Source organism: Neopsephotus bourkii, unplaced genomic scaffold, assembly GCF_033783945.1.
Source record: "Neopsephotus bourkii isolate Nb327-2 ecotype Australia unplaced genomic scaffold, CSIRO-AGI_Nbou_v1 NB_1493, whole genome shotgun sequence".
Lineage (NCBI taxonomy): Eukaryota > Metazoa > Chordata > Aves > Psittaciformes > Psittacidae > Neopsephotus > Neopsephotus bourkii.
The window spans coordinates 2,295,266-2,309,971 of record NW_026901969.1 but is presented as its reverse complement, the minus strand read 5'-3'; the positions used below and the strand labels follow the sequence as shown (position 1 = coordinate 2,309,971).

General features: G+C 41.7%; 1 protein-coding gene across 1 annotated transcript in view; it reads left to right on the top strand.

Annotated features, from left to right (window-relative positions):
* LRRIQ1 (leucine rich repeats and IQ motif containing 1) overlaps positions 1 to 3,645 on the top strand; it is a 108,905-nt gene extending 105,260 nt beyond the window's left edge. The window contains exon 26 of the mRNA XM_061369351.1: positions 2,308 to 3,645. Coding sequence (XP_061225335.1) covers positions 2,308 to 2,462 — 155 coding nt within the window. The 3' untranslated portion in view covers positions 2,463 to 3,645. The remainder of the gene's footprint in view (positions 1 to 2,307) is intronic.
* Positions 3,646 to 14,706: the final 11,061 nt, after the last annotated feature.

The following is a 14,706-nucleotide window of genomic DNA, read 5'->3' as shown; positions in this document are numbered from 1 at the left end:
AAAGTGCTATATCAGAAATGCAAGCATAATTATGCTCATTTCAAAGATGGGAAGATGGGACATACAAGGGGAGTGATTTACAGTGATTTACAACAAACTTGTCTTGTAGATATAGTTGATCATTCCTTATAGTGTTTTTATTTTATTCGGCTGACAGTGCCGAGAACTTTATGAAGGATGGAAAGAAAGAATACAGAGTAGTCTATGCTTTAATCCTGTCTTTCTAGGTCACTAGTGTGTAGCAAATTTTAAAGTAGACCCTAGGAAATATAACCAGCACTTCAGGATAGATAAAGAAAAAGGGACCTGTGCCTTTCAGAATTTGGGATAGCCTCTGATTTATTAACATGCATTCAAGGGAGCAGAGTCTACAGCTTTAGAGTACCTGACATTTTCCTGCCTTCAGCTGAGGAAAGTGTCCTGCTCTGTTACTGAGGGCCTACGAATCCTGAGCTTAGATTCTCACAGACATCTAAAAACTTGTTTTGTTCAGGCAGTTTATATTCACTCAAAGTTAATAAGTTATTACATTTTGCTCACAAGATATTTGACTGTGTTGCCATCTAAACAATGCAAAACTGAGTTGCAATTAACTTTTGAGTCTGAAGTTTAGACAAGCAGAATTCATGGTATGACAAATGTGGCTGTTATTCTGCCAAAATAAAAGGTTATATTAGTAATTTATGAAGACTTTTCACAAGTTTCTTGCAAAAAAATATGGCAGGTCTTTGGGGATTTTATTTTTCTGTAATAATAATAATATGCATTTCATAGTAATGGGAAGACAAAATATCCCTTGCAATGAATTCTGTGTAAGTGGAAAGCCAGAAAACCTGCAAACTTCTAAAGTCCATTGTGAAAATGATATCTAGCACTACAGAGAGATTCATAAACAAGTGAGGTTATTAGTCCAGAAATAATACAGATTAGGCAATTATGATGAGATTGGCTTCCTGTTTTGCTACATTAACTCTATCACTTCTAAACTAATTTTCAAATTTATTCTTACTGATGGTTTTTGTTCTGTCGTTTATTCTGCTTTTAAAAGAATATAATAGCAAATATTTGTTTTGTTGAAATATAGAAATAAATAACTGCTATGTTGTCCTTATCGTTGATGCAATACCTGTTTCCCTTTTATTTGTTTTTTATTATTATTATTCTTTTTGTTGTTTAACAATGTTTTCAACTTCATAAAACATCTTTTAGATTAAAGGGGGTACATGGAAAAGGGAAGTGTAGGCTGGGAAAAGCTCCTGACGTTTAGATCTAGCAGACTACAGAAAAGCATCCATGAGAAAACAGAGATGTTCTTCCTGTCTGAAATGTATAGCTATGTTTTTTATATTAATAAATAGAATTATATTCAGCCATATGATTTAAGCTTTTAATTTTGGGGACTATTTATTGTGAAAAATTTATTTTTGCTATTGAACAGTACTAAAAAGTTGAAATATCAAAAATGCTAAAAATATGCAATTAGTAAGCTTTTGCTTTAATAGGTGGCAAAAATGTGTTTGTAAAATTTTTATTTGATAAGCTGTGATAATTTTAGATAAATATAGATGTGTAAAAAAACCCTGTTCTACTGTGAATATCATATCATTCACTTGCACAGTTTGTCTTCCACAGATGCTATCTTCCTTACAGATATCTTAGAAAGGTATTTCCATCTGTAAAGCAATGATTTTTGTAAAATAAGAATCATATCTTTTCTTAGGTATACTGGTTATTTTATTTAAATAATTAAGGGTTTTGTAGAAACTAAATTACTCAAGCATCTGTATGCATGACTGTGAAAGTGATTATTTCACTTAATTTTATGTGTGTTTATATTTGCTGTGGCACCATTCAGCGCCAAATTTAAGTATTCCTGGGTCTGAAAAAAAAATAAATCCTCTTATATTTGTTCTAATATAGTTGAAGAAGAACTTTTAATTAGATGTATGTTATGAACTAATTCTCCATTCACTTGAAGGATGGATGACATTACTAGTTTCTATGTCAAAGGCACTGAGTATCTGTGTATGTGTTTAAAATATGCTTAAAATGGACAGTGGTGCTTTTAAAAATATCATTTTGTGTAGTAATTTTACTGCCTATTTTGATAAAGAGATTGTTCTTTAAAAAGTACTATCTTGTGAAAATGCTTGTATTTCTTTTAAAACAGTGAGCAATAATTATGAAAGTTCTGTGCTATCAAATTAGACATATTAATGTGTATTATTGTCTTAAAAAGAATATGATGCAGTAAAATTTAGGGAGTTTTGTTTGCTTTTTAATTTCATGTGTATATTTATTGCCTAGAAAAGAATATACCTACTCCAGAAAAATCATGTTTGGGTCCATCTCGTAAACAGCGGATATCATTTCGAGACCATCCAGTGCAGTTCAGCGGAGGATGGGGAGCAGGCAAAAAAAGGACAAAGCTTAAAAATATTGGAGATAATTTAACTAGTTGATTTAATCCAGCATGGAGAGCATATGGAGAGATGTTTCTTTGTAAGCCTATGAATATTAATTTTTGGATTCTCATTTAGTACCAATATAAAGAGTTTCCATTAACTACGTTTGACATTTTTTATTATACATGGTTTCAGTGGTTTGGGTTGCTTTTGTTTTGGTCAAAGTATTTTATACCTGTCAGTAAGTTATCATAGTTTGTGTTTTCAATTACTTGTATGTTCATGTTTTGTAGAATGCAGAGCTGACTAACCCTACAAGGATTGTTGTAAAGTGAATAAGTTTAGGATTGCTTATAACAAGTGGTTGAGATGTGCAAATTTAATAGTGGTTCATGCTCATGTGATATATGTCACATATCAAAACAGTGAATTCTCATTTTCTCACAAATAAAATACATGTTTGCAAACTGTTGTGAGCAATGCCATTCTTGGAAAAATCTGTTTAGAATATCTCTCTGAAGCAGCAAAAATTCACAGCTATCTACAAATGGTGGAGATACACTCATCTTTTTATTTTAGTAACATGATAAGTCCTCTAGAGCTAAATTATGGTCATAATATGCTAAAGCAACCTGTTTATAGTCTTATGCTTTCAAAGACTTCTAACATTTTCATAGAGGCCTAAAGAAAAAAATAAATTTACTGAGTTCTCATTTTGTTCTGGGATAATATAACATTACTTCTACATGACACTGTTAACCCAACTTTCTTTGTTCATGTAGCCAGATTCCTTCAGATCTGTGTGTGAAAGTTTTGTGGTACAACAAGATGTAGAGAAAGAAAAGAAACACTATATCAACTGTGTACGGGTATCTGACTCATTACTTCTACTGAATGCTTTGTCCATCAACATACAGGACAGAAAATGGTCTTTGATTTCAAAGCCTAGCATTTTAATGTTTTCTACTTTGAGGGTAGAAGTTGCTAATTGGATCTAGAGAAGTCTGTCTTTGATATCTCCTCTATCTTTTCCAATATTGTGAAGCCTCAACCTGCAACAGATTGAGAGAAGTGGGGAGGTTAATGGAGCCTGAATCTTCGGTCAGTGAAGAATATAAATTCTAATGCTGTGGCTGTTTTAAATATGTACTTAATATGACATTATTTTGTGAGGTGCTTTTTATGCTAACATACATATGACTATGGATTGAAACAGTTATCTCATTTTTGTGAATACTTGCATCTACATTCATATTAAAAAATGGTTGACCTCATGGAAAACCTCATTTGAATCAGTGTGGTGAGCTTAGGGGTTTTTAACATTTTAGTTTTTTTACATGTTTATCATTTTACTTTTGAAAAGTCACTGCTGCCTACTTCAGAAAAGATTTCTCTACATTTCTGAAGAATGATGGTCACAGAAGATTGCTCAGCCTGGCTGTAGAAATGCTGTGGTTGTCAGCAGGGTATAAAATATCACTAGGTGCTTGTGTCATCTAGTTAGTTTCCCAATGTATGTTGCAAGCGTTAAAATTGATTTCCAGATCTGCTGTATAATGACTTTTAAATGTCACCACCTAAGACCTTTTTCTTTATAATTTCAATTGTATTATCAAGGATATAAGTTTTGTAGGGAAAACTTTGTTAGTTCAAAATGCCTGCCCCTATATGTGGCAGTGCAGTCAGTAAATAGATTCTCCACCATCACAGGTGTTAATTTGAGATCAAAATGCAAAATCAAGGAGTTCACAGTTTAGCAGTTCTTGCAGATTATTCTGTTTGCCTAGAGTATCCATAACATACTGCACATCATCACAACAGTAAATAAGAGAACTATATTTCATATTTCATAAATCTGTCTGCATCTATATCATCTATACCTACCTTTATATCTACAAAAATTCGACTGTGTAAAAGTCTTCATACCTGATCTCTCTTGCTTTCCAGGTGTTTCTAAATGAGAAATACCTCCAAGCCTAAATAAAATGTTTTGGCAACATTTAAAAAAATCTTTTGTTTTGAAAAGACAAAATAGCAACTTTTTAATGTACAATTTACAAAACTATATTCACTGGCATGCTCTTTCAGGTTTGTTAGCATACTTAATCTGCTGTCCCCTAAATTCATACTGTTATGCATAGATTAACTACTATACTCAACAGAAATTAAGTTATAAAGTATGCCAAAGCATGTTGCTGTTTTCATTACATGATATTGAGTTGTGTAAAAGGTTGATGTCTTATTGTATCCAATGTAAGTAGAGTGTGTCTAGTCAAATATGGGTAAATGTGCAAGGTGCAACTTCTGTTCAAGCTATCAGACAGATAGACCTTATTCCTTTGAGGAACAAGGTGAAGCAACCCTAAATCTGGGCAAATGCCTGCTGTTCATAGTCACATCTTATAGTATGTAACGTCAGAGGTAACGCGAATGTTGCACAGGGTGACATATTTATGACATGAATTTTTCAAGCCCTGTTCTGCAAAGCAGAAGGGTGTTTCATGCTTTCTTTGTTTTTCTTGTGTTTTCTTTTCATTCTCTCTTTTTTCTTCTTAATTTTCTTTTGCTCTTTTTCTTTTCCCTTCTTTTCTTTATCCCCTCCATCAGTACCCCCCAACAGAGCAATTCCCATTTAGGACAAGAACATAATCTTAAAAGTATATTTCTCTGGCAATCTGTTCTGGTGGTAGTGTGGCTGTGAGTAACAGTGACAGCCCATCAAAACCTGCACCACAAAGCCCCTAAACTGTATGTTTCTAGGTGTGCTACTGCCTTTGTGGTGCTCCAGAGCTCTTCACCTCTCACTAGCACCATTTCAGTACTTTTTTTCTGTTCCCTGTAGATCCTTTAACATGAAGCAGGAGGGACTTCATGGGAATAAGCTCTTTAAAAAATGCTTCTCAAATCTATGAAGATCCTTTCTCAGGAATGTAGAAAAGCCTTCATTCAAAATTAAGAATGAAACAACCGAGGTACATTTATGCATTGATCCTTTGATGGGTGTCATTAGCTAAATCTAATTGAAAAGCTTTTTGCAGCTCTCCTGGTTGGGTCCCTGGAGTGTCTTTTCCTGTACAATTTACTAAAGGTCTGCACAGCAATTCCTTAAACCCTTGGTCTTTAAACGGTGATGTTAGGATCATCATTATCTCCTGCAACAGAAAAAAAGTGTTCCCCAAAATACATGTTCTGAATGAGAAAGAGGTGTTAATGGTGCTCAGATTACCAAACCTGAATGAGAAAACACCCTAATGAGAAAACACCCTAAGGAAGTGTTTCTCACTGAATAACGGGCAGATTTTCCTACTTACATGTTAAGACACTCTAACAGTAAACTTGCTGAATCACAAAATTATTGCTCAGATTTATTTTAACAGATCTGTAAATTGCAGGGAGCCCATGTATCTATAGCATAGATATTGCTTTGGTGTAGGGTGAGTTAGTGTCACATTTTGACTTATAAATAATTATTAATAACCTATTATTCAAACATGCATTCATTAAAGAAGTCTCTGCTATACACACTGTTCACATTTTTTAAACACATCACAGGTGGTGTCCAAATCCGGCCTCAGACAGATGGGTGAAAAACTGCCACTTGTTCTCCCACTAGGAACTCTGAGGAATAGTGTCATATAGAATCATAGAATCAACTAGATTGGAAAAGACCTTTAAGATCAAGTCCAACCTGTACACCAGGACTGCCAAGTCAACCACCAAACCGTGTCACTAAGGCCCTCATTTACATATTTTTTTAACATTTTCAAGGATGGTGATTCCACCACTTTTCTGGACAGCCTGTTCCAATGCCTGTTCACCCTCTCAGTGAAGAAAATTTCCCTAATATCTACTCTAAACCTCCCCCGGTGCAACCTCTTGTTCTATCACTTGTTACTTGGGAAAAGAGACTGATCCCCACCTAACTACAACCTCCTTTCAGGTAGTTGTAGAGAGCGATAAGGTCCCCCCTGAGCCTCTTCTTCTCCAGACTAAACAACTCCAGTTCCCTCAGCTATTCCTCATAAAACCTGTTCTCCAATCATGATAATGGCAATGTATATTTGTGGAGAGTTTTCTTGATACACACTGAAATTATACCTGTTAGCATTAGCAGAAGCTAGGCTAATTTTCTGTGACACTGCACTCTCTTAATGTGGTTTTCTTTAATTAGAAAAACATACAAAAAGTAGCTGTTACCACATGGCCCCAGAAAGTTAGGAAAGAAACTCAACCATATTATAAAAGATTGAGTACCCTCATATCACCTCTGAGATCCAAGCTGTTTGTACTTATCTGTACTAGCTGGGAGAGAGGGGAGGGAAAGGAGAAAGAAAAAAACAACAGTAAACTTTATTTTGTTTATTTCTTTTTACAGCCATAAGTGAAAAATGAATTAACTTATTTTATTTTTATAGGAGTTGTGAAAACATAGGAGTTTTGTCCAGTAGCCTGTGGAAAGCAGACAAATCACAGTCAATGGCTGATCTCATCATTGCATAAGGTCTTAGGGAATGGAAATCTTGGCCCACAGTGAAATACTGCAGCGCTCATTAAAGCTCATGTGAGATATAGGTAGATTATATAGATATAGACATAGATTATAGATTATGGACTAAATATAGATGTAATGTATAGATATATATATGTCTAGATATAGATGATATAGATTGCATAGATGACATAGATATAGATGATACAGATATCAAAGGGAGATGCCAACTCATCATGGAAGTAGCTGTGGTTAAGTAGGAATGGAACACCTCTTTCTTCCCACAGAGGCAGAAAAATGTGCCAGAGTAGGATAAGAGCCATAAGTAAGGCCTGCAAGTAACCATATAGATCAGTCTAAAGCAGATTTTGAGTATTGCGGAGAGCTGCTTCCCTGGTTTTAAAGGCAAATGTGGACAGGAAGCTCCTGACCACATGTGTTTGGATCCATCCTCAAGTCACTTGCTAGGGGCCAAGTTGTGCTGAGGGTTTTCAAGCTCTAAAATCCCTGCCGGAGAGGCATTCATGAAGTTCCATGATGGCAAATGGGTTTTCAGATATTTTTACTAGAAATATTGTGTAACTGCCACAGACTGGACATCTTTACAAGGACTGGAATTTGAAATGGATGACATTATGAACTACACTATTATTTGCAGGGCAGCTGGACAAATGGATTGTTCTTTATGAGCACAGATGGACTTATTTCATAATTTTGGTGACATAGATGATGACACAACAGGTTAGCACATACCTCGCTGCCAAGGACTCACATTTGTTCCTCTCCCGGTCTTCGCTTGTTTGATAGATAGATTTTTTTTATTTTTTTTTTTTGAGTTAGCAACCTTTTGTTAGTTGCTTAGTCGATTTGAAAGAAACTAGAGGTTAGCTTTATTTTTTTAGTGAGGCATTACTTCAAACCTGAATGCAAACAAGTACCATCACTGAGCTGAGACACAGTCAATGTGCACAATAGATATCATGAGGTACAAATTGCTCTTTAGGAGAGATTGTGATAGGTATTTAGTTATTATTCTAATAAACTATAGATGCCTCTACTTTAAGTCAGCTTAATTTTCTGTGCTTATGAGACACGCTCTGAAAAGAGAACATAAAACCATAAAATAGGTTCTGTCTTCCTGCCACATTCTGGTCATTAGATGAGATCTGTCCCTTCAAAATCACATTTTCTGCCACCATCACTATGTGTAGGGGATTCGAGGGTTTATTCGTTGCAACAAGGCACGTCAGCCATAAACGTATCTCTAATTTGCCTAATATGTTGTCATTCACGCGATTTAATACAGTTCTACAGCAATTAGGTGACAATTTCCTCAATATGAGAGAAAAAGGCGTGCCGCGGGGAATAAAATAGCACGGCTAGAGCGACAAGAGAGGAGAGAATACATAGACCACGCAGTCCCAATAAATGATAATTTCTGGTGGCTTTTTCTCTTCCGTCGCAGTTTATCCCTAATTTGCGGCTCCCGTGCAAACCACAGCTGCTCCGCACCATCCCCACCCCCACCCCCCCTTACCTATCCCCGGGGTGGGGGTGTCACAGAGCGATCTGGGGGTATTAAGTGGTTGCACACTGTCGTTTCCATCTTTACGTGCAACGGCTTCAATCTTCATTGCGGGTTCAGCCCCATTGATTTCTCTGCGACTTTAGCCTGGAAAAGAAATCAAATTAAAAAAAAAAAAAAAAAAAAAAAAAAAGCAAAGAGCTGCATTTTATGGAGTTCCTTCATGTTGGTGCTGTTTTCATTCTCTTTGAGTTGCAGGTAATTCCTTGGGAGGTTATTGTGTTACTGTGATGTGCAGCCTGGCCGTCTGCTAGGTTAAACTCGGAGCCTCCACCCGGCTGCTCGGGAGGGATTCTGTGCTGGCAAGTGGTCTAGAGGGCGACCTGCTCTCGGCGGGCAGACGAGGCGAAGCTGCACGCTTGCATCACCTCTACTTTACCTGATTACTTGAAACCACTTCCCTTGCCCCAGCACAAACGCAGGCGCAAAGAAGCGACTCTTCTGATGGGTCATGTCCTCTCCCCAGCGCCCACCGCTGCCTGGTACCCCCTAGAAACAGCCACCGCACAAACGTGCTGGGGAAAAGGTCCCACTCTCTTGGCGACATATGCCAGGTATGCTTTTTGTCAGGAAAAGTGAAATATTCTGAGGCAATTTGTAATACAGTGGATTACTTTTGATTGCCCAGGGTAGAAACAAAAAGAAGACTGTCTCTAACCATAGTCTGGGGGCTGACTTTATTTGCCAATATCAATATTTGTGTGGAAAGCTTAAAATATGTTGTTTTTCCAAGAGCTGAATTTTTAAAAGGGGAGGAAGAGGAGGAGGCCTGTGGATGAAATATTAGCAGTGTATCGGTTAACCACTAAGTCCTTTTCTGTATTCATCTAGCCGTCTTCGGTAGGAAGGGCAGAAAGTCTAAAGAGTGGGGGATAGATGTTCCCTAATGCAGGCTTGCGTTTCAGAAGGTAGGGGCAGTTCTCAGCAAAGGACAAAATAAGGCTGAGACTGTACACAGCGGGTGCTGAAAGACCGGGATAAAATAGCTCTGTGGCTTTCAACATCGCTGAACTACACATTTTTAATCTGATCAAGCACACATCACATAAAAAAAAAAAAAAAAAAAAAAAAGGAAAAAAAAAAAGAGTTCTTTCAAACGAGCTAGCCTTGGAAACCGGCAGTCCCTGTCAAAGCAGCTCAATGCATCCGTTTGTTAGTGCCTCTAGCTTGAACAGGGATCTATTTTTTAGCCCCTGTCCCTTCTGTCTCACACCTTCCTTTAGCTTCGTGCTTAGAAACCAGAATGTCGACCCATATTTCATGTCTTAGAAAAAGTTAATTAATCTGAGATGACAAGGCAGCCCCCCCACACACTCTCCAGGCCCCTCGATATATTCAGAACCTCGGGGTCGCTCCGGTAATGTAACTCGTATATTTTCGGACTGGTCCTAATATTAATCAAGCTGCCAGCAGGGAAGATGTGTGACTCGCCAAGGAGGGCTTTGCTTTTGGTTTGCTCCTTCGCAGAGGTGCTCTGATGCTCAGCACTCTGCAGCCAGCTCCCAGGCAGTTCGGCGTGGGAGAGCGAGAAGGAGTCGCTGGTAAAGAAAAAAAGCAAACCAAGCTTTACTTAGACTTCTACACTTAAAACTCTGAATCACCTTCTCCGGGGTAAATTAATTCCCGGGGAGAGGGAAGAAGCAAATGTTCACCCGTGACACACTGTGTAACCTACTAGTGAGGGTTTTGGCGTTTGGATTTTGATCCTAAGGCATCTGTTTCTTTGCTCTGTTTGTAGTTCGCCTTGCGTGTGTCTCTATAATTTGTTGGAAAGCACGGCGGAGCCGGGGAGGGGGAGGGTTTGCCGTTCAGAGGGCAGACCCCGCTGCAGGAGTCCCTGCCCGCTCGTCTAAGCCAGCCACCAGGGTTGTCCCCCGCCAAGGCGGGTGGAGCGGAGCCATCCCCGGCTGAGTGGAGAAAAGGGCTCTGCCTTCCTCTCCTATGGTCCCGTGTGGAAACCCGCAGTCTACTCTAGCCTACTCTTATTCCAGCTGCGGAGCGAAAAGAAGTCGGATCCGAGAAACATCTTTAGAGGCAGATCTGTCTTCCTGACAGTGCCAAATTTCACGGGGCTTTGAGTCCACGGCCCAACTTTCAAATTCTTTCTAAACTTGGTAAAGGGCTACAATAGCAGCCCGATAAAACATAGATTAAAGTCGTGTATGATTTGTTTTTATAGCACATATGTAAGTAGGATTCATTATAATTTGAACTAGATCAAGATAAGAGATTAATACTTATACAGAGCATCTCTGCTGACATTTCCTACGGGGCTAAGATTAAATCCACATACTAAATATTATCTCACTTCGTTTTGTGTTGAAAGAAACTTTAGACGGTTTAAGAAGGGTCATTACGTGTTGCGAGAAGAAAATTGTCGAGGTTCGTCCAGCTTTGACATCAATCCCGCTTCCCCAACGGGCGGAATGGGACGAGAGAACCTTCCCATTCACGGTTTCTTGTCTTCCTCCTGAATATGCCTTTGAGGCACATGAAATCTTCATTTTATCTGGGCAGGTGTTACACAGGAAACCTCCCAAACAGCTGAGGAACTGTCAAAGCGCCAAACTGCAGGAACCGTGAGATGATAGCTGTCGTTATGCGTTGGCTGGTTTGTGGACAAAGTCTGGGAGCCTCTGAACCTCTAGCCTGGCTGGGAAAGGCTCCGGACTCGGGCCCAGCCTAATGAGAAACGACCCGTCGCTTTCCCCGCGCGGGATGAGAGGGCTCAACGCTCTCGTCCCCTACCCACGCGGAATTAACATTAAACTACCGAGCAGGAGAACGGTCGATTTGCTCCTACACTTTCACTCATCTCTGAAAACACGGGTCCCAGGTTTTGGGTAAAGTAGCTCCAAACAATTATGCCAATTAACGCTTCCCCATCGAGCGGATAATCTGAGATACCTCCCCACACCAGAACCGGTTTTGTTTGTTTTCCTAGGTGAAGAAAACCTGCCCTGTTGGAACAGAGTTCGTTAAAGGCGGCTTGGATCGGTACCTCTGCAGCCTGGCTGCAGAGATCCGAAATGCAATCGTTACTTTTAGGTATTAGGATAGTGATGCTTAAAATACTTAAAGGAAAAGGTCCAACAAGCCCCCAGCTCAACTTCTTTCAGTGTTCATTGAGATGCACTACACATATTTTGCTTGCTGGCAGTGAAAATATTTCACATGATTCTTCTCACAAACAGGATGTCTGGAAAATTATAACTTAACCAAGCTAGATTTTGAATCTGTAATTTGCAATTTACCATATTCTGCTGGGAGGGAGACGTAGAGCGAGTCGCGGAGTATCTTTTACACCTTCTTTCGCCTTCACGGGTCAGGTCGCTCGTTCCCAGGACCGAGGGACGGAGGCGGAGGCGATGGGCTCTAGGAAGGTCTCCCTGTAGCCTAACTCCTGAACCCAGCTCAATGAAATCTGTGAGTCTGAACGTGAAACGAGGAGCGAGGTGAAGCCTCAGCCAAGAAAACAGAAGTCTTTTCTGTATGTGGAAATACTAAACCGTTTGAGCACCTGTTTTTTCGAGACAGACAGTTCTTTTCGTATTTCACGGACCCTCCTTACTCCTGAGGCTGCCGGAGTACCCGATCCCACCCAAGGAAACGCAGTGCTCCCCGTTTTCCCCCCGCTGCCAGCCCACAACTGCCCCTCGCTGCGAGGCTGTCCCCCTGCGGGAACACCCAGCTCTTGTCCTCATAGCTTCCCCTTCCATTTTCCCGGATAACTGGAGTGTGGGAAGCGAATAAGACCCCAAAAATTCTTTTAACCCAGTCCCCGGTAGCGCTGATTTCTTCCCATTCAGTCCCTAAATAAATTTAATGTTGTAACGTTTCTGGAGAGAAGTGTTGATGTGAAACAGATTAAAGAATAAAAATATATTCTCTGTGGTCCAGACATCCGTAGTTAAAACCTTCTATTATAAATGGGGAGGAGGGACGGGGGGGATGAGGAATCCCGGGCATTCGGAAGAGATGCTAGCCCGTATAGACGCCGTTCGCACTTTATTTAAACAAAAGCAAGGACGTGAGGAGAGCTGTTGTGGAGATCCTCAAACATGCAGAATCACTGTTTCGGCTGGAAACTGCCACCCAAAGCCGCCACAGCAGCATCAACTGGGGATCCCATACCGACACCCCTTAACCTCCCCGGGGTCGTTTGCTTGTCCCTTGCGGGTCCCGAACCGGACCCGCGCTTTTTTCTTTCCCTAAATCCGTTCTGTTTTCGGCAGCGAGACACTTGAGGTTTGTGCAGGATCCTCATTGTTACTCTCGGGGCTGTAACTTCTGATCTCCAGAAGGAATGGAATGCGAAGCGGAGGGGGGAGGCAACACGCCTTCCCTGCAGGAGAGCCCCGCGGGCGGAGGGCGCGCCCGGCTTATCTCTGGGGACAGGCTTCCCCCGAGGAGCTCCTATGCACTGCAGGGGCTAGCTCCTTCACACCACCTCTGGCCACGAAACGTCTCTCCATCACACATAACACCCTTTCACAGAAGGTTTAGGAGATACTCCATCTCTGGAAACACAGCGGCACATCTGCACGCAGCTCTTAATAACCGGGCCGCCCGGCGGAGGGAGGCAGTCCCCGAAGAAAGATGCTTTTCAAAGCTGTCTCACCTCAGCACAGGATTATTTTTTTTCTTTCACTTTTTTTCTTCTTTTTTTTTTTTTTTTTTTTTTTCGCCTTCTCCCCCGGGATCTGTCCAACCCCTTTTAAATGGTTTTAGTCAGCTGAAGTCAGCTTTCTGTTTTCAAGCTTTTAAGGGGAACGAAAGCCATACGTGGCGCCAATTCTCCCCTAGGTTACATCTCTCCTTCCTTTTGAAGTCAGCTGGGTTGCAGAGAGCTAAATGAGAGCAGAATTTGGCCCCTGGAGGTAACAATGATGTGGGAAAACTCACTTATCTTGTTATCGTTTTATTTATTTATTTATTTATTTCCCTGGGGGAGGAGAGATTTATTTTAAGCTCCGGTTATAATTTCTGTCACTCTCCACCTTTAATGCTCAGATATTGTTAGCTCATGTATATAAACCACGTCTGTAAATTCGCCTGGAAGCGCTTTTCAAAGCCGGGGCCAGAAGCGAATGGAGTCACTTCGGGGGTGAAGATGCTGCGGGAGGGCTCTGTCTTCGTCAGCGGATCTGGGGCGGGAAGGAGAGGGAGATCAGCACAGAAGACGCGCAGTCTGTTCCGAGCCTGGTCCCTAGCCGCGGCCGGCGCTTCCACCGCCAGCCCCTTCCGAGTGGCCAAGGCGGGGGTAGCTGAAGGAGTGCGCGGCAGCCAGCAGGGAGCGAGTCCCGCCGCCGCTGGGGCGGCTCTTGGCTGCCAGCGGGACACGCGTGTCCTTGCGGGAGGGCACCGGCGCTCCCTACAGCATCCCTGGAAAAAGCCCTGCTGCTGCTGGGGACGCTTGGGGTTGGTTTGTTTATACGGGCACAGGAGATGCTCCTTGTCCTTGGCTCCCCTGGAGTTTAATAGCTGCCTTTAAAGAGGGACATTTATTGGAATAAAAGCTGATTGCAGGCTTCAACAACGTTGCATGTGTCTTTCATTTAAAAGACACCGAGAGCTCCTTCTTTTTTTTTCCCCTCTCTTTTTCCCTCCCCCAAGGCATTCAGTGCTTTTAAGGCATAGTTATAAACAAGCTGCCTAAACGCCAGCACACAGAGATTCAGGCGGCGGGGGGCAGGGAGAGGATTTATTTACCCGGATCTGGAGCAAGAGTTGCTTCAAATCGTGCAAAGAGGAAACGTGCCACTTCTTCAAGAAAAATCCAGGGACGGGACCTTCCCCTGTAGCGGCTTCTTGGGGCCGGGTGCTGTCCCTCTCCCGGGAAAGGCAGCGGCTGGCCAGACCCCGCCGCACCTGGCAGCGCACGGCTGGCACAGCTCGCCCTCTGCGCCCCTTGCCCTTCCCTTCTCCCTGAGCTTGCGGGAACCTCTTCTACCTTTGCCTCCCGTTAGACAGGCAGAGCAGCACCCCCGAGAACACTCCACCCCAAGTCCCCCAGCGACACCTCTGCGGAGCGGGAGGTAGTGGGGTTGGGGGAGGGGGGCCAGCAGCTGAGCAGGGGTCTGCGCCTCCCGCCGCAGAGGCCGGTGCTGGATGTAGGTAACCCTGGAAAACGGACCGGAGATGGGAAGTGTCAGCAGCGATAGCAGAGAAGGGCAGGCTGTGCCCTTGTCGGACGATGCCCACTCCACTGTAGCTGAAACAAGCAT